The following is a 20,908-nucleotide window of genomic DNA, read 5'->3' on the forward strand; positions in this document are numbered from 1 at the left end:
AATGAATCTTACCTTAAACCTTTAAATGCTAGGAAAGGTTTGGGTGTGTCCTTATTAAATACTTTTTATTTTTTTCCTGTGAGCTCATTTCTAACTTCTTCTTCCATGATATAAAAAGACACAAAGGGTCATTTGCTCAAACAGTTAAAGACTCGAGAGTAATAAAATTAAATACTTCATATGTTACAGGAATGACTGGCACCAAAATAGCGCTGCATATGGTCCAGTTTATACTGACAGGACAGCAGAATTCTCAGCTTTTAGCATAAAAGGCTTCAAATGAGAATATTTCCAAGGTTCAAGGGGATTCAAGATTTCTCTTCTGTCACCTCTAGACCCTTTCAGAATTATAATGAGAAAGAAAAGTGCCAAAAATAAATAGAACTTATTTATATATGGAGCTAGTTCTGTATCACAGACGACCAAAAAAGCAGAAAAACCAGTTTCTGACAGGATGGTTTCCTGACAGGACATGTTGGCATTACCTCACAGTCATTCCTTTGCAGATATTTAAAACCGCTTTTGCTGTTCACATAAATATAAAGCTACATTTTGAAATGCCAATTCTGAAATCTTGTTCAAATCTTTGTAATAAAAGAGAATCAACATGTAAGATGGATACTGTCTCAATCAATTCTATGGACTTTTCAAGATGCCACAGCTTCCCTTTTAGGTATTGAAACAAATCCATGCCCCTTCACTTCACTTTTTAGGTTTAGCAACTGCTTTCTTCTATATTTCAACAAGCTCCCTTTTTCATCAATCTTCAGTACTCTCTCTGCTTCAGCCAACTTATCTATCATGTTTGTCATTCAAATGGTCTGACTTACCCATGTCTGGCCTTTGAGCTAACCATATAATAAATGGGCCCTAAAGAGTTAAAAAGGAAAAGAACAAAGCTTTTTTTTTTCCCATTTTCACCACCCTGGGATATATATCCCCTTTGAGTTTGCCCTGTAGCTGAAGCAATTCAAACAGAGGAACCAAATTATGTACCTAAAAAGAGGACAGTTGCTTTGTTTCCCAGGGCATAGTCATCTCTGTGACACTCAGCCAGGAAGCCAGTCTTTCACTTCTGAAATTATGTAGATCCACAAAGGAAAATACATAATTCCACAGTGTAAAGAGTTATTTATGAAGAAAACTCCTGAATTATTCTTCATACTGTGGTGTAGGTTTTGATCTAGATTGAGGAAGAAGCATTAAAGGGTTAAACATAGTACTAAGCAAAGTGAGCTCAGGGATAGATAGTTGAAATGGATGAGTGTGCAGAGGTAAGAGAGATTTTCAGACTGAGAGCAAAAGGCCATGCAGCCTCAAAAGCTGCAAGGCTGAAGTGGGAAACTGACCGAGCTATTCCTGGATAAAGAGTGTCCATAGATAAGAGAGACTGGTCAAAGGTAAAACCACACTGTGTAATATGTCTATAATTAGTGTAACTATGTATTGTTTTATGAAGTTAGTTTAAGAATCTATATAGAGAATCTATACAGACAATTTGCTGTATAGATTAAAACCTGTATAGAGAATTATATAGGGTTATTATGAAATATAACCCTTCATGGGAAATAGATGGGGAAACAGTGGAAACAGTATCAGACTTTATTTTGGGGGGCTCCAAAATCACTGCAGATGGTGATTGCAGCCATGAAATTAAAAGACGCTTACTCCTTGGAAGGAAAGTTATGACCAACCTAGATAGCATATTCAAAAGCAGAGACATTACTTTGCCAACAAAGGTCCGTCTAGTCGAGGCTATGGTTTTTCCTGTGGTCATGTATGGATGTGAGAGTTGAAAGCTGAGTGCTGAAGAATTGATGCTTTTGAAGTGTGGTGTTGGAGAAGACTCTTGAGAGTCCCTTGGACTGCAAGGAGATCCAACCAGTCCATTCTAAAGGAGATCAGCCCTGGGTGTTCTTTGGAAGGACTGATGCTAAAGCTGAAACTCCAGTACTTTGGCCACCTCATGTGAAGAGTTGACTCCTTGGAAAAGACTCTGATGCTGGGAAGGATTGGGGGCAGGAGGAGAAGGGGACGACAGAGGATGAGATGGCTGGATGGCATCACGGACTCGATGGACGTGAGTCTGAGTGAACTCCGGGAGTTGGTGATGGACAGGGAGCCCTGGCGTGCTGCGATTCATGGGGTCGCAAAGAGTCAGACATGACTGAGTGACTGAACTGAACAGACTGAAGTGAATCCTACCATTTGGTAATATCTTGGTATCTAGGAGATGATGAATTGTTACTGATTGTGGCTACCTCTGTGTGTGTGTGTGTGTGTGTGTGTGTGTGTGTGTGTGTGTGTTTAGTCATTCAGTTGTGTCTGACTTTGTGATTCCGAGGCCTATTGCACAGCAGGCTCCTCTGTCCATGAGATTTCCTGGGCAGGAATACTGGAGTGGGTTGCCATTTCCTCTTCCAGGGGATCTTCCCGACCCAGGAATAGGACCCTCATCTCCTGCACTGGCAGGCTGATTCTTTACCACCAAGCCACCTGGAGAGACGTGGCTACCTACACTCATAGCTTAATGATGAGCAGTAAAGGGGAGTTTTACAGAAATGAGGACTTCTGAAGGATGCATGAAGGTGCAATTTCTATAGTGCATCACTGTAAATAGCCTTCCTCCATTTTTGCAACTATTTGGCTCCCTTCCCTTCTCTGAAGTCAGGTTCCAAACTTACGTGTACAATATGTATTTTTGTACACATCAGCCTAACTTGAAATCATCTGTATGTAGAGGTGTGTTATATAAATGTCTATATAAGGAAATATCATCTCCCTTGTCAGAAACAAAATGCAGACCATCTGTGGATTTAACACTAGGTAGAAAACTTCCCAGTTAATGATGAACACAGTAAATCAAGGTGACTCAGTGCCAAGGGAAGGCGAAATTCAGGGGCTGAGCCTTCCACCTTCAAAAGCTTTTCCTTGTAGCTTCTACTTTTAGTACTAAATTGTGTAAGATCTACGCTGCATTAGCTAGGGGGACATGAAATTCCCTTAGCAGAGAATCTTAACCCATGTTCCACAGATACAGAAGGACTTCAAGCTTCCTGAAACCCTTGAAATACATGGCTGATATAGCATGTATGTGCATTTTTTTTCTGAAAAAAGATTCAGAGCTTTGATCAGATTCTCAAAGCATTTAGTAGTCCTCTGCCCCTCTGTCCTCTATTGTGAAGAGCCATCACTCCGGGCATTAGATGTTGATGGATTTTCAGAAGAACGGTATGATCTGATTTGTGTTTGCAGAGATCACTACTAACAATATGAAGGAGTGTCTAGAGTTCCCTTTTCATTAGAAGAAGAAATTATAACATATAAAGTAAATATCCTATCTCCCTCAGATATATTACAGAGTGGTGTCCCCCCAAATAAAGAATTTCCAACTTCAGTTTGGCACTCAATACTACTTGGAAATCAATTTTGCAAATGAGAACAAATATTTAAAGCATGGAGTACAGTGTGGATATCAGGTACCAGAGCCGCATCTAATAGTGTAGATGGAAGAACACAGGCTTTAATCAGTCATGAATTCATATTTTAGCTCTGCTATTTACTCAAGCTATGTACTTCTATAATACAGGGGTCATGATGCTTATCTCCACATCACAGGGTTATGAGAAGGGCTAAAGAGAAGCGATAAGTGAATCCACTCAGCAGATTACTTGACATGTTGTTTAGTCGCTCAGTCATGTCCGACTCTTTGACAACCCTATTGTGTGACCTCTTGAGCAGCCCGCCAAGCTCCTCTGTCCATGAGATTTCCCAGGCAAGAATATTAGAGTGGGTTGCCATTCCCTTCTCCAGGGGATCTTCCCTACTCAGGGATCGAACCTGGGTCTCCTACATTGGCAGGTGGATTCTTTACTTACTGAGCCACCAGGGAAGCCCACTTGGCATATAATGGTCAATAATATTAATTGTCATTAATATTTCCGCATCTCCATCTTCAGTCCTGCCTCACCTGAGCTGAAGATATGTATGTACACTCCATCTTGGCCAGGTTGAAAACCTCCCTTGTTACTCATATAAAGCTCTTGACTTGATGCCCACTTTCAGCAGACAGCCCTCTCTCTCCTTTATCCAAGACATGAAATTCAATGCTTGCCACTCCATTTTGGAATTTACCTCCTGTCTGAGAGGAAGCACTGAACTCTTTCAAAACCTTTCCTTCTACCTGAGATTCTGAAATACTCTCCAAAAGAGCCTTATTCCAAACACTACATTCATTTGTACTCACTCTTCAAGTCCTTGTGATTTGGTGTCATTCTCTAAGATTATTGGAACTGTTTATCATCTTGAATGCACATTGTACAATGGAATCTTCTCAGGGAATTTTTTTAACGCCTGGGTCCCACCACTAAAAATTCGGATTTAATTGGTCTGAGGAGCAGTGTTGGCACTGGGATTTGTAAAACCCCAGGTAACTTTAATGTTCAACTAAGGTAGAGAATCTCTGGTCCAAAGCCAGCAATGACCTTCTAAAGGCTTTTGTTTTTTGGTTTTTTTTTTTTTTTTTTTTTTTTTTTGCTTTTTCTCGATCTTCATTCTACTTGTTGATTCTGAAGTCTTTGACTGTTTAGTCACCTCTTCCCACTGGAAAGCCTCCCCCCTTCCCTTTGATTCTTCTCTGACATCAAAACCAGCCTTCATCTTCTACCCATTATTTTAAACTCATAGGTCTCTTGGGGTATTATATTTGGCATTCTTTATTTCTGACTGTACATCTTCTCACTGGATGATCTTTTCTACTCTTGCTACTTCAGGAACCACCTATCTCTAGATGATTACACACATACACACACACCCAGATACCATTTCCTTGAACTCGAGATCTAAATTAGGAGCTATGTCTGCATATAGTGACAGCAGTGGGACCTAATGTCAGATTTCCTGGGCTCCAATATCCCAGTCCTATTACTTAATCGCTCTGTAATACTGGGCAAGTTATTTAGCATCTCTGATTCTCACTTCACTCATCTGTAAAATAGGGATAATAATGATCCAAACCTCATAGCATATTAGGAAGATTAAATAACACAATCCATCGAAAGTACCTTACTCAGTGCCTGGTGCTTAATAAATGTTAGATGTTTCACTTATAATCATCATTATCATTCCACAAGCAGAATACACGGTTCTAGACTCTCATAGAACTTTACATATACCACCTTTGTAACATTAATCATATAGCAGTACTGTGAAGTGAAGTGAAGCAGCTCAGTCGTGCCTGACTCTTTGTGATCCTATGGACTGTAGCCTTCCAGGCTCCTCTGTCCATGAGATTTTCCAGGCAAGAGTACTGGAGTGGGTTGCCATTTCGCTAGTTTATATCTGCCTTCCTAAATGTCCTCTGAATTCTTTGAGGGGAAAGATTGCTTTTCGTTCATCTGTATCTTCAGAGTTTAACTTGGCAGAACTTGGCACAGATAAGCAGACCACAGATAGGAAATAGGTTTCATCTCCCTTGCCAACTCTAATTGATTGACAATGTTTGCACAGAATAATGTGTAGATAAGGATGTGAGGCCACAATTGGGCTCAGCAGGAAAGAGTTCCACGATTTGATTAGGGATGTTTGCTGAGCTACAGGTAGAGGGTAGAGTGCATAAATGCCATGGATATTCCATAGCAGTTTTAGATGCTACATAAATAACCACTAATTGATTAACTTTTCATAAACAAATAATACTAGCTGAAAGACATGAACCAGTTGAAGTTGTTGCTAAATAATTTAGTTTTAGCTAAATAATATAGTTAACTTAGCTAAATAATGTAGTTTAAAATTTTGGGCAGTCACTATAGATTTTTATGCTAGAAACTTGTGACAACTAGAAGCATAACATGCTTACAGCAGGAAATTCATCACAGGTGATCAAATGTGGTTGAAATTTTCATTTTACAGGCCTTGCTACATTATATTATACCTGCCATCTGTGATATTTCCCATATAAATACAGATTTGGAGACTGAATTCTTTCAAGATTTTTGTGGGAACTGTTATCCAAACTGTTTAGATATAAGCCAACAATAGTTTATACTACTGATAAGTGCTTGAAATTAGAGTCAAGATGTGCTTTTCAAATCTGGGCTTCTGTCTATGCCTTGAACCCACAAGTGGCAATACTGTTTGAGCAGCTTCTGCTGTGGGATGAAGTAGCTTATTAGTCAGGGTCAATGAGGAGGAAAATAATAATCATCTGTGCCCATTTATTTCAAGATGAACTTCATTCACCTAGCAAAGTACCTGGAACACTTGACACTAAATGAATGTTTAATGCATAAATGAGTAAATGAAAAAATGGATGGAGGGATGGATGGATGGTTGGAGGGATGGATGGAGGGAGGGATGGATGGATAGATGGGAGGCTAGGTGGATGGAAGGATGACAGATTAGCTTTGTTTCCATGTAATTTTGGTAAATTCAGATTGGCAATTTTACTTTCTCTCCACCAGGTGGCGATAATGTGAGATTTAGGTTTAGGTTGCAATACAGAAAGCAGAAAAACAAACAAAAACCATATTAGGAGAAAGAGAAGCCACAAAAGAGAGGTTAAGAAGGAAGAAATGAAATGTTTGTGTCAGATGCAGTTCTCAAGATTCTATGATCCCGTGGGATTTGTAACAGCTCTTCCTCATACTATTTGTTATACATGGGTGACTTTCATTCATAATCACTTTTCAGTAAAGCAGCTATATTCAAAACCAATCTTACTTATTATAAAAATCATAGGGCAATTCTCATAACTAAAATTATCATCTTTGATTTATATATCCACATATTTTCATTCATTGTATAATCATTTCTTAGTTAATTGATGCCTCACTTGGAAGTGAGGCTGCTTGGGAACAACTGCTAGCCTGTGTGCCTCCAGGAAATGTACCCCAGCTATTAGACCTGCCAAAAATCATATAAAATAAGCTTGCCTAAGGCTCATTCATCCTATTAGCAAAGAATTGTGTGTAATATTAGATTAGTGTCCATCTCTTAATTAGAAAGCTTTTGGAAAATAAGAAAACTGGTTTTAAAATCCAGTGCTCTGTGTACATAGTGGGGGTGGGGATGGATTCTGCACTTTCGGCAAATAAAGAATATGAAGATTTAAAATAGGATCAAGTATTTCCTCTTATTAATATTTCCCCAAGCAAGTCCTGAATTGAATGACACAGTAAGTTCCCTAAAAAGTGAAAAATAAAACAAGACTCAGAAATATTTCATTATAAATATTGAGTATGATATAGCATATCATTTGCCCCTTACTAAAGAAAATCAGAACACAAAGGCTTTTTAAACCTCCTTGTAAAACCTTGGTCACTGAACACAAAAGAAGCTGAAAAGGATTTTAGGGAAGCAAATGAAAGGAAACTAACAATTACCGAGTTCCTAAACACTTTCACATTTATGATCACAATTAATCCTCACAAACACCTCATGATGTACATATGGGAGGCAGTGTAGCACAGTGAACAGTGGAAACTTTGGAGTCATAGCCTTGATTTCCAATGCCAACTCTTACTACTTCTTGGCTGTAAAAACCGGCAAGTTATTTCTCTCCGAGCCTGTTACCTCATTGGTAAACTGGAGATAACATCTCATCTCATAAGGCATTCATGACGAGTAAATTTAAGCATCCAGTAGAGCCCTGGAACACAGCAGGTACTATTCAAGTTTTCTTTTATTCTTATTGCTACTTTTATTTTTTCTATTGCGATTATGGTATTGATGACGATGAAGTCAACTCTGCGGTCAACTTTATAGGCTCAGAGAGCTGAGGTAACTTGCTTAAGGCTGCACAGTTAGTGAGCTTAAAAGGCATCTAGCACAGCGTCTGATACTATAGCTGGTGCCCAGTCAAACTTATGTTAACTTTCTTCTTTCCTATCTTAAAACTCAATGATTTTCTAAGAATTTTATTCCTTAAAAATAATGAGTCAGGTTACCTCTAGCTAGTTTGATGCAAGATGCTACCATATATTTGCAAAAATCAAGAACATTTTCTTATACATAAAGGTATACATGGACCAAAATAACACAGAGGATTCCAGACTTCACCAAAAAAAGACAATCAGGGGCCCACAGTTTTGCCTGGTGTAGGTTAATTCATTTCTCCCCTAATGAGACACATATGTTCCCTCCTGGGTGTCTCTAAAGATCATGAAGTCAGTGACAAGAAGACCCTAACTTTCTAAACTCTCACTTCCTAGATCTTTATACTTGACATAAGTCAATATAGCAAATGATGGTGCTAGTTAAAATAGGTCAAAAACATGTTTATTTCAGTTCATGGATGATAGATTCAGGTTTTGGTCCTTAATTTTTTTCAGGTCTCACTCTACACATTCTCCCTGGGTAATCTCATCCATCTCCAGGCATCTCCTATAAGATATCAGTGAACTCAAGTCTATTTATTTCAACAGTCCAGATCTTTCCTGAAGTCTAGACACACGTTAACAACTGGTTGGCAGGAAAATCCACCTGGATGTCACCCAAGCAACTTCAACCTAACATGTTCAGAAAGAAACTCATTCCCTTTCAAACCCACTCGTCCTATTTTTCTTCTCTTGGTAAATGGATCACCATCCTCCCAGTTTTCTGACTTGAAATTCAGAATAATCTTTGTTATCTCTTTCAAACTCGACAAGTAATCAATTACTAAGGCTTATCAATTCTACCACACTAATACCTCTTGAATATGTTTCTTCACCTCTACTGATACAGCCAGAGTTTAGACATTCATCACCATCCTTAGCCTGGGCTAATTCAGTGGCTTCATAGATGGTCTCCCTGCATCGAATTTCCCCCAATTGCAATCAATCTTCTACACTGCTGCTTACACATCTACAATACTCTGCTACACTTCTCATCCGAAAAATTATAAGTCATCAGGAAATTCTCTATCACTTAAAAGCTTTTTAAAAAAATGTGGAAAGGAAAAAATGGAACTCCCAACTTGGGCATGGAAGACTTTTTGTGACCTGACGCCAATGCACCAATTTTCATATTGAAATTTTCATCATGCTAAGCCTTTTCACAGTTTTATGCTTTTGCACCTGCTAACCTACCCTCTGGGCTTCCCTGATAGCTCAGTTGGTAAAGAATCTGCCTGCAATGCAGGAAACCTGAAATCGATTCCTGGGTGGGGAAGATCCACTGGAAAAGAATCTGCCCTCTTGGAATGTCCTTTTCCTGAGTGAGGGAGTGTGTGTGTGTGTGTGTGTGTGTGTGTGTGTGTGTGTACAGTCACTCAGTCATGTCCAACTCTTTGTGACCCCATGGACTGTAACCCACCAGGTTCCTCTGTCCATTGGATTTCACAGGCAAGAATACTGGAGTAGGTTGCCATTTCTTCCTCCAGGGGATCTTCCCCATCCAAGGATCGAACCTGCATCTCCCATATTAGCAGGCTAATTCTTCCCATCATACCACCTGGGAAGCCCTTGTCCTTTTCCTGGTAAACTCTTATTCAAATGTGAAAAAAATTGATCAAATATCACTTTTCTATGGATCTTGATTCACTCATGTACTTCCATAGCACTTTATTTCTCTGTAAATGTACCTGCTACATTTAAGTGAAATGATTTGTCAGATGTCTATTTTCTCCACAACATTATGGGTTTCCTACAAGCAGAAACTATCATGGTCATCTACATCCCAACCATCTGACTGGAAGCCTGACACATAGCAAGTGCTCAATAAAAGCTTACTGAATAATAATAGGCTATTAAAGAGAAATTAGGATGACATTTTAGAAGACAAACTTTCTCTCATCTCAAAATTTATTTTGAGCACAATGCATGCAGACAAAATCTGGCTAGGTCTTTATACTGACTCAATATAAAATCACTTATATTTTTAGAACAAACTCTCACCAGAAGTGCATTCTTATTTAAATTCATAACATTTTAGGTCAAGCACACTATACACTGATTCTATAAGCCACAACTCACAATTATAAGTTCATATTCTGTAAAGACAATCTTATAGAGAAACATTGATGGTAATTACACATTGCTTAAAGTATAATAGAGCCAAAAAAATCCCATATGAAAATATTGCCCAATGTCCAGTTATGCAGAAGAAAAAAAAATGCTCAAAGTTGCAGTCTTCAGCAGACTAAATAGGGAAGACTAAAATGAAGTTCTTGAAAACACAGATAAAAAACTTTTACCAAGTATGTTAAGAGCTAAAACATTAGTGCTTTTTTGCATTTCTTTTTCTTGGGGATGGTCTTGCTCCCTGTCTCCTGTACAATGTCACAAACCTCCGTCCATAGAGCGTCCCTTGGACTGCAAGGAGGTCCAACCAGTCCATCCTAAAGGAAATCAGTCCTGAATATTCATTGGAAGGACTGATGTTGAAGCTGAAACTCCAATACACTGGCCACCTGATGCGAAGAGCTGACCCATTTGAAAAGACCCTGATGCTGGGAAAGATTAAAGGCAGGAGGAGAAGGGGATGACAAAGGATGAGATGGTTGAATGGCATCACCAACTTAATGGACATGAGTTTGAGTAAACTCCGGGAACTGGTAGTGGACAGGGAGGCCTGGCGTGCTGCAGTCCATGGGGTCGCAAAGAGTCGGACACGACTGAGCGACTGAACTGAACTGAAAACATTAGTAACATAGTTAAAATAAATATTTAGTGTATATCTAAATGTTGGTATGAATATCTCAAATTTTGGCTCAATTTAAAATTTTTCTAATGTAAGATTCCAATAAAGCAATTTTCATTTGTATGAATTTTGCATGGTCTGTGGTAGTCCCTGAGAATTTGCATTTCTAACAAGTCAGTAGGTGATTCTGCTGCTGGTGGACCAGGGTCCATGCTTTGAGAACCATTGATCTAGATAACCAAATCATTTTTTTAAAAAATCTCCACACAGACTTATTGTTTCTTTTAAAAAAAGTAATCAGTACCAACATCAGTATCTCTTTTTTTTTCCTATGAAGTGAAAATGGGGTCTAATACCACTTCTTTATCATCTGAATAGAGATAAGGAAATCATATTTCTATCTACCTGTTGTCTACTTATTAGAAACTATCTTGTCAATCCACAATTGAGAAATTAGGTTGTCCAAAGGATATGCCCCATATCATGGCTGTGGTAGAGAGGGTTCCAACCAATTCTTACCTTCCCTTTGGACTGTGCTGCACAAGGTTTCAGCATTCTGTCGACAAACTTTCTGGACCTTTGCTTGGTAGTCTCCACTAACCTTTTTACAGCTCTTTTAGATGCTGAAGATTTATTTGAGACTTTCGTCCCACATAGGCAATGGCTTGAAAAGCACTTAGCTGTTTACTTTTCATCTTACTATAAATTATTTATCCTTCAGTCTGTAAATGGCTATTTGTAGGATTAAGCAAATTTTGAATGCTCTGATAAGAGGATTGCTGCATGCAAACTCATGCATAATCCGTAAAAAGCACATGTAATCTACAACCACAGTTAGGACTGGCACATGAAACAGATTCACTAAGCATATGTAAGAAGTACGAATTATTAACCAATTAACATTAGCAAATTTGTTTCCAAAGCATAAGTTTATGCACACAACCCATTCCCTAGTGAGAAATCATATTAGCTATAAAAATCCAATAAAAACATACCTTGGGTAGATTTCTCGACTTCTTTCCTCGTCCTACTCTGGCTATTGTAATTCATCCTCAGCTCTTGGTTATATTCATGCAGAGTTTCTCTGGAGTTGTAGGACTGTCTTGGTTTTCTTCCATCTTCACTCTCATCGGAAGAACTGGTATAAGCTAGGTCCATTTCATGCTTGACTTTTGACAGAGGCTGGTAGGGTTTGCAGTCTGTTTGCTCCATCTCTGATGAAGCAAGCTCAGTTTCATGAAAAAAGGAAGAGGAACTCCTTTAGTGTAAGCAGTCCTGAAAAAGGGATGGAAAAACACAAGCTTGCTTAGATTTGTCCTTTTGCAAGAAAATGCACCTGGCAGATTCACAATTGGTCCTGATAATACTATCAAAGGAGGGGAGCCAAAGACAAACTGTATGACATGAAACTAGCCTGGGGCAATAATAACACTATGTTCCATGCATACTTCATCAAGCATTTAGGATTAAGCTGGAGGTAGCAGTATCAGAAAATACTTAAGGTTAAAAAGAGACAGCCTTCAAAAATATTTGTAACAGAATGCAAATAAAGGACTGTGCTGTTCTACGGTGTGTGCATGTTTCTAATGTTAAAGTCTGCAGTCAGATTAAAAAAAAAATTATAAGATTTTAAAGTGGCCAGAAGTACAAATATTAACCCAGCACATCCTACATTTGAAATGAAAACTGGTAAGAGAACTACATTCAGAAAAAAACACGCTCTTGCCTCTGGTTTAATATTGCATTTAAGAAAGGGGCTCCGAGGAAGAGAATGAATCTGAGTTAGAGAGGCTCATGAAATAAAGTGTCCTTAAGGGGGACTGAGCTCTCTGTGTTCATATTGTGGCTTCTGCGCCTCGGGCTTGCAGAGCATTTTTAATGAGTTAGGTGGTGGTAAATTTTTGTTCTTCATAGTACCGAGAGGATATAAACAGCACTTCTAGTGGGTATACTGGTGTAGAAACAGCAGGATCTAAATCGGGTTTAGAAATAGAAACTTAAAACTTCATGATAAATCATTGAAAGAAATCCCCTTCCCCACAGAACGCTGAGCTAGGAGTCATAAGGCTCTTAAGACCAGTAGAGGCATTATCCCCCTTACTGAGCACAGAGCGGTTTGAGAAGCTCAAACACCATCTGAGATGCCAAAGCCTTCTGAAAAGTTTTAAGTCCTGTAAACATGTGCTTATTTTCATTCTATATATTATTTTGTCATCATTTTCCTGCACTGTTGCAACTTTGCAACTTGGCCCTTTCATACAATGTTAAAGAAACTTAGCTTGAAACCAAACAAGGCCATGATTTTATTTTGCAGTGAAAATGACTCCCTGATTTTTCTTCAGCTCTTCACCATATGCATTTTCAAAGAAATCTACTGACATCTGGATGGTGGCTATTTTGTCACGTACAGTATCTCACTTTTGGAAATTTCTATCACATGTATAGCAAAAAGAACATTGAAATCACTCTGTAAAGCTGATAGATTGACTGATGAGCATTCAAAGGTACACAATGTTTCACAGCATGAACAGTTTCACTAGTTGAGGCCTTAACCACATATTAAGATCCTTGAAGGCAGACTCTGAGTCTTATGCATCTTTATATACCCCATACCACTTAGCATTACTCTAGGCACAAACATAGTAAAAACTATTTAACTCCTGAACCTACAAATTCCGTAAGTGGTCTATGGAGGCACCTTGTTTGCTTGAATTGATATCAGAGCTGAGCATCCTTGGAGAGGAAGCAGATAAATGAATATATACTGGTGATTCAGCAACAATCTAAGTTCATGCCTTCTTACATACAGAATCTAAAATCCTCAATTCACAGCTCCAGCCTAGGTCCCTCCCCTGTGCCACAGACTTGAGTATCCAACAGCTTTCTCAGTGTATCTACTTAGATATCTAAAAGGTATCTCAAATGTATTGAGTTCAAAACTGAGCTCCTGATTCCCACCCCTTCCCCACATGTTCTTTCATAGTCTTCTCTTTCTTGGTAAAAGGCAACTTCATTATTTTGTTTGCTCAAGCCACAGACTCTGAAGTCATGCTTGATTCCCATCTTTCACATTCCACATATAATCCATCAGTTCATCCTGTTGGTACTACCTTTGAAATATATCCAGAATCCAAAGGCATCCTCTACTTCCCCAATACCACACCAGAATTATTGCCAAAGCCTCCTAATTGGTCCCCTGGTTTACACCATTGCTCCCTTATAGCACATTCCTCACACTCCAGCCAGAATGAAGCTTTTAAATCTAAGTCATATCATCTCTTTTGGCTCAAAAGCATTATTGGCACCTTCAGTTCAGTTTAGTCACTCAGTCATGTCCTTTAAAATAAAAGCTGAAATTCTTACAATGACCTAGGTGGACTCCTACAATGTCTACCTCTCCCCACCCTAACCTCTCCAAACTCATCCTCTGATATTCCTTCCTATGTCACCCACTCCAGATGTATTGGGTTGGCCAAAAAGCTTGTTTGGGTTTTCATAAGGTGTTATGGAAAAACCCAAATGAAGTTTTTGGCCAACCCGATATTAGCCTCCTTGCTGTTTCTGAAAATACCAGGCACAATTCCACCTCAGGGCCTTTGCAACCTCTCATTGTAAACCACTAAAAAATGTCATTTCTCGTTCTCCTTCCTGTCTTTCATAGAACTTGTCACTAAATGGTATATTGTATATTTTATTTGTTTATTGTCTGCCACATGTCTCTCCAATCGAAAATATAACCTCCATGAAAGTGGATATTTTTATCTGTTCTAGTCATTTCTATATTCCTAAAATGAGCACAGTGCCTTGCATATAGTACACATTTGATCAATATCTGCTAAATGATTTAAACAAACCAATGTCAAGACTTACAGAAGGGGCTAGAGAAAATGTAGAAATGAACAGGCCATAGTCTCTGCACCCAAGGAACTCACAGTTGTAATATAAGTGATAACAAACAACTCTACTGCAAAGTAGAATAGAATAACTCCCAAAAAACAAACCAAAGTACTATCTAAGCATTAAACATGAAGGTATTGGGAAAGGACTGCTTATTTGTTCACCACCACCACCATCATTACAACCACTGAAATTCCAATGAGCATCTAAGGGCAATTTTAATCTCTTTCTTTTCAAGTTCCCATAGCATGTTCTTCAGAAGGTAGGCAGTTGTCTGGATTTTAGGCCTTGAAAGTGAAAGTGAAAATGTTAGTTGCTCAGTCATGTCTGACTCTTTGCTGCTCCATGGACTGTAGTCTGCCAGGTTCCTCTGCCCATGGAATTTTCTAGGCAAGAATACTGAAGTGGGTTGCCGTTCCCTTCTCCAGGGGATCTTCCTGATTAAATCCTGGGTCTTCTGCTTTACAGGCAGATTCCTTACTGTCTGAGCCACCAGAGAAGCCCCTTGATTTAGCTACAAACAGTGCGCGGTGAGAAATGTAACAATAACAGACTTCTGAGATGCATCATTGCAGCTGAAGATTGGACTTTCACCCAGAAAAGGAGACATTAATAACATTTATTTCACTTCATTTTAACTAACACATACAGTTCTTTGTTTATTAAAGACTGAAAGTTTACTGAGCAGGGGTGGAGAGCTATTTTCCATATAAGGTCATTGATAATAGAAAAATGTCAAATAATCTTATAATTAAAAAAATAATAAAATGTTTAATAAAATGTCATAATATGGAGATAAATAGGTATTGTTCTACTTTCTAAACACACTTCCCAACTCTTACTTGCTTTTTCAGTGAAGCCTTTGGTTCACTCTGCCTGGGATTAACATAGCAGAGATATGGTCAGAATAATGCTCCCTGTTAAGTCTCAGTTGGTTATAAACTTACATCACTCAAACCTGTCAATTTAAAAATGAAAACCATTTCACTTCTAATACCTAACACTGTATTTTGGTTACTATGATTTATCATGTTAAAATCTCCTCTATTTTTACATATAGAAATTAAGACATTCTTCTTTCCCTCAGTATATGTATTTGCAACACGAAAATGAGATGAGGAGAGAGAGTGAGAGATGCCTATATCCATTTTGAACCATTCTTAATGTTCTCATCACAGCTATTCACAGCTATAATCATTGAGTATAGCCTAGAAACAATCTTACACCACAAATTGGTTTAAAAAAAAAGAGAGAGAGAGAGAAAATAATCCTTCCCTGCTCCCTAACCCTCAACCACAATTTCTTATCTTAAAATTTACATCAGTGGACCCAGATGGCAGAAAATACATTCTAGTTCTCTTTAGACACATGATATGGAGGCATATATAATGGTGTGCCTAGAGCTGTGAAAGTATATAATAGAGATTTACCCAGGTCTTGAGAGACAGAGCTTGACATTACTCACAACTAGTTTACCTTTTGAAAATAAAAAGTGATAAAACATTAAGAAAAATATTAATATTTTAAATGTAACGAAGTTTGAAAACACAATACATCTGAAAAGATGCTGTTCTAAATATGCCATGGTAAGGAAAATGCTCATATTTGCTTAATTGACTTTTTCATTCAGTGCTCAACATGGCATCCTGGAGGGCCACTGACAAGCCAATGTCATTTAGACATGATGATATTGTCAACTCACAGAAAAACCAAATGTACATATAATGCAATACACACCAAAATAATTTTTAATTTCTCAATTATTTTGATGAATAATAAAAAAAGCAATTGTGTAGGTAAAACACATGCTCCTATGTAACAGACTAAACAAAAAAGAAGTCAATTATCTTTCCTACTGCAGAAGATTCATCCTGATAGATCGCATAGTATAAATTCAAATGTCACCACCTGTGGTTTACCCTTGTGTTTTCCACTTTCTACTTGCTAACAAGATAAACTCCAAGGTGACTTCAGAGGAGACCCAAGGAGGTTCTATGTTTATTTCTTTAGTCATCATAAGGCTAGGGAGAGACAACTTGGTGTAGGGAAATTACTGGCCTTGCAATGGTAGGATTAGCACAACCACAACGAAGCAGCAGCAGCCACAGCAGTAACTACCTCATAGCAGGTATCACGCCTACTGGTCACTGTCCTAAATGCTTTTCACATATTAAATCTTTTCATTCTTACAGCACTCTATGAGGTAGGTATTATTTTTATAGCCATTCTATAAAGAAAACCAAGGAACAGAGCAGTTAGGTGACTTGCCCAAGGTCACACAGCTAGTAACTAGCAGTACAGCCGAGATTTCAATTCATACAATCTGTCTCCAAAGACCACACCCCATCACTGTTCTACTTTGTCTTTCAGAAGAATACCGGGAAGAGTGGCCTAAGGTACACAACCTTCCCCTCTTTTGGAGACTTTAGTTTATCTCAAGGTCATAGGAGATTAGATTATCTCAAAGAGCTCCTCCAACTCTAAAATCCCATGACTGTATATGAAGTTGAAGGGAAGTTTAGATCGACTGACCCAAAAAATGGTGGGTATATTCAAAGCCAACTTTGCATTCCCCTCCCCTCAGCTCCCTTTTCTTCCTTTCCTGCCCCTTTTCCCAACCCTTCACACTCATTCCAGTCTACTATAGGGTAGTGTAAGTAAACTATTGCTTTTGAATCCATGGGTCTGTGTATACATCTATGTGTTGAGCATAACCTCCCTTCCTTTTTATCTGTTCTGTTATTTTCTTTCCATATTTTGTTCTTTAACATATGGCTGCCCTCTCATACTGGAAAACAGATCTGTCCTACTCCTAGAAACTGTTTACAAGTTTGGGCTTTCACTAAAAAGGCTCACTCCACTCTAGAGAAAAAAACAAAGCACATTACCCAAGGAAAACAGGTCTTCTTAGCACACCAGACAAGAGGAAATGAGAGTACCAAGTACCTGGAGAACACCTAGCAAAGGGGGATAGTACTCTTTGTAATTATTACAATAATTTGTCTTTAATAATGACCTTTTATTTTAATGCAGATTGACTGATTCAGAAAACACTGGACTTAGGAAATGAATGTGAAATCTTGGCTGATTCTTTTCTCACCTTTCTTTGTTTTTCTTGAGCAAACACTTATGTACTGAACTGTCATGGTGGGTGAGAATAGCTTTAAAAGTAGCATAATTGCTTGAGGGAGAAAGCTCCCCTATAAACTTACCAGCCAAGTAAGAGTTACTGCTGTCACTCTGGCCCATTTCCTTACAGTCCTAATGTACACAGATATTTTTTCATGTTCTTTACGTCTCTGTAAATGTTTTTTGCATTTTTCTGTAGAATTTGTGTAACAATCATTTTTAATGGCAGTATAGTATGGATGTATCATAACTTACACACCCATTCCCCTATTATTGGGTATTTATATTCTTCCCTTTCTATTTATAAGTATTATAACGGGAAGCATATAAAAATAATATGAACATCTTCAATATTTTTTATTATTTCCTTAGGGTAGATTCCAAGAAGTTGAATTAATGAGCCAAAAGATTTGAACATTTTTGTGGCTTTGGAGGACTGTAATGATTTACACTGCTGTCAGCAATGTGTGGGAACACTCTTCTTCAGCCGTACCCTGATCAACTTTGAGTATTTCTTTTTAATGCTTATTTGAAATAAGTAAATGAAAGGATCTTCTTCCTTTAATTTGCATTTCCTTGATTATTAGTGAGGCTGGATATTTTCTCTGCTTGTGTTTTCTAGTTCTGTTTTTTCTCTTGTGAACTATTTATGGTTTTTGTGTCTTTATCGACTGGGAACCTTACTTTTTTAAAAATTAAACTATATTGGTATAATAAAGCAAATAAATTAAGCCTTTATAATATTTGCTGAAACTATCTTTCATAGTTTGCTGTTTGCCCTTTTTATTTTTCCCCTTTTTAGATGAAGGAACATTATACTAAGAAGAAAGCAGATCAGTGGCTGCACAGAAATCAGTTGCTTTACATGTTTTAGAAAAATATGACAAACTTGATAAAGGTAAGAATCTTTCTGAAAGCAATTTGTTAGTAACTAATTACACTCCAACTGTTTGATTGACTTCATTTACTTATATACCAAATAAATTTGAGTTTGATGCAATTAGATTATGTTTTTTAAAAAAATACCTATCAATGTGTGTATGATGATATCATATGGCTTTTGTAACGGAACTGGCCAAATATTATGGGGTTTCGTGGATACTGTCATAATATTCTAGTAAATAAAAAGAAAAGCAAATCATCATTTTTCAGGAGACAGGCTGAGAATTTTACATATTGCATATGGGTCTCCTTATCCAGGAAATGATACCTGTAGAAGTAGACTGCTTTTGTGGTACACAGATATTCTGTCATATCAGAGATAGCACTCAAGAGTTGAAATGAAATTCTGTCTACTTGTATTGGTTTACATGAGCTTGTTTAACCTAACTGTTTTATTAGTGCTTTCAAAATCTAAAAATGGGAGCATGAAAGGTCCCTTCTGGAAAAATATTCCTCCAAAACAACTGATTTGACTCAGTTGTGAGAACAGCTGCAGTGGATTTCCTCATAGCACCCCAGCAGGCGCTTTAGGCCATTTTGAAAGAGAAAAATGAAAGTCATTTAATTCCACAACTAAATAGTGATGATTAATTAATCTCACATCTCTTCCTGTATAGGCTCTGTTTCCTGCCCCCCTCCCCAGCTTCTTGTATCTATTTGTTCTCAATATTTTTGGATAAAAACTCTAAACATTTTTATGGATACGGATGCTAGATCACATGAGGCAAGCAGGGAGAGAGAATGGAAAAGGTGATGTTGCTTCCAGGCTCTACAAAAACCCTCTAACGTGGAAAATGATTTTAAAAGAAAAAATCAAGAATTTTAGACCAATTATTTTGGACACTTACTCTCATTTTATACTCTCCATTGCTACTTAGGAAATGTGGACTCCAAAACTCACACACACAGATATACGGTCAAAGTTCTTGGGAACTGGAAAAATATATGTCATAACTTTAAAGATTTATTGAGTATTTCATAATATCCTGTTAGATAAATGGCAACAACTTACTTCATGCCCAAATGAGGGCCCAGAATCTCTGGTTCATATTTCACATTCAATGAGCAGGATTTTTTTAAAATTGTGTATAACTACTTCTAAACTATTTTTAGAAATGACAGACGAACCAGAGATCAAAACTGCCAACATCTGCTAGATCATCGAAAAAGCAAGAGTTCCAGAAAAAAACATCTATTTCTGCTTTATTGACTACGCCTAAGCCTTTTACTGTGTGGATCACAATAAACTGTGGAAAATTCTGAAAGAGATGGGAATACCAGACCACCTGACCTGCCTCTTGAGAAACCTATATGCAGGTCAGGAAGCAACAGTTAGAACTGGACATGGAACAACAAACTGGTTCCAAATAGGAAAAGGAGTACGTCAAGGCTGTATATTGTCACCCTGCTTATTTAACTTCTATGCAGAGTACATCATGAGAAATGCTGGGCTGGAAGAAGCACAAGCTGGAATCAAGATTGCCAGGAGAAAGATCAATAACCTCAGATATGCAGATGACACCACCCTTATGGCAGAAAGTAAAGAAGAATTAAAAAGCCTCTTGAAAGTGAAAGAAGAGAGTGAAAAAGTTGGGTTAAAGCTCAACATTCAAAAAACTAAGATCATGGCATCCAGTCCCATTACTTCATGGCAAACAGATGGGGAAACAGTGGCAACAGTGGCTGACTTTATTTTGGGAGGCTCCAAAATCACTGCAGATGGTGACTGCAGCCAGGAAATCAACAGACACTTACTCCTTGGAGGAAAAGTTATGACCAACCTAGACAGCATATTCAAAAGCAGAGACATTACTTTGTCAACAAAGGTCTGTCTAGTCAAGGCTATGGTTTTTCCAGTGCTCACGTATGGATATGAGAGTTGGACTATAAAGAAAGCTGAATGCTGAAGAATTGATGCTTTTGAACTGTGGTGTTAGAGAAGACTCTTGAGAGTCCCTTGGACTGCAAGGAGATCCAACTAGTCCATCCTAAAGGAGATCAGTCCTGGGTGTTCATTGGAAGGACGAATGTTGAAGCTGAAACTCCAATACTTTGGTCACTTGATGCAAAGAGCTGATTCATTTGAAAAGACCCTGATGCTGGGAAAGATTGAGGGCAGGAGGAGAAGGGGACGACAGAGGAAGATATGGTTGGATGGCATCACTGACTCAGTGGACATGGGTTTGGGTGGACTCTGGGAGTTGGTGATGGACAGGGAGGCCTGGTGTGATGCGGTTCATGGGGTCGCAAAGAGTCAGACATGACTGAGTGACTGAACTGAATGGAACTTAGCATACTTCTATACCCGGGTAATTTGAAA

At 38.2% G+C, this 20,908-nt stretch overlaps 1 protein-coding gene across 1 annotated transcript in view; it reads right to left on the reverse strand.

Annotated features, from left to right (window-relative positions):
* The window catches only part of TENM1 (teneurin transmembrane protein 1), an 899,404-nt gene that overhangs the window by 622,301 nt on the left and 256,195 nt on the right, over positions 1-20,908 (reverse strand). Inside the window, exon 4 of the mRNA XM_070290794.1 lies at positions 11,616-11,895. Within this exon, the coding sequence (XP_070146895.1) occupies positions 11,616-11,832 (217 nt within the window). The 5' untranslated portion in view covers positions 11,833-11,895. The remainder of the gene's footprint in view (positions 1-11,615; positions 11,896-20,908) is intronic.

This window comes from Ovis canadensis, chromosome X, assembly GCF_042477335.2.
Source record: "Ovis canadensis isolate MfBH-ARS-UI-01 breed Bighorn chromosome X, ARS-UI_OviCan_v2, whole genome shotgun sequence".
Taxonomy (NCBI): Eukaryota; Metazoa; Chordata; class Mammalia; order Artiodactyla; family Bovidae; genus Ovis; species Ovis canadensis.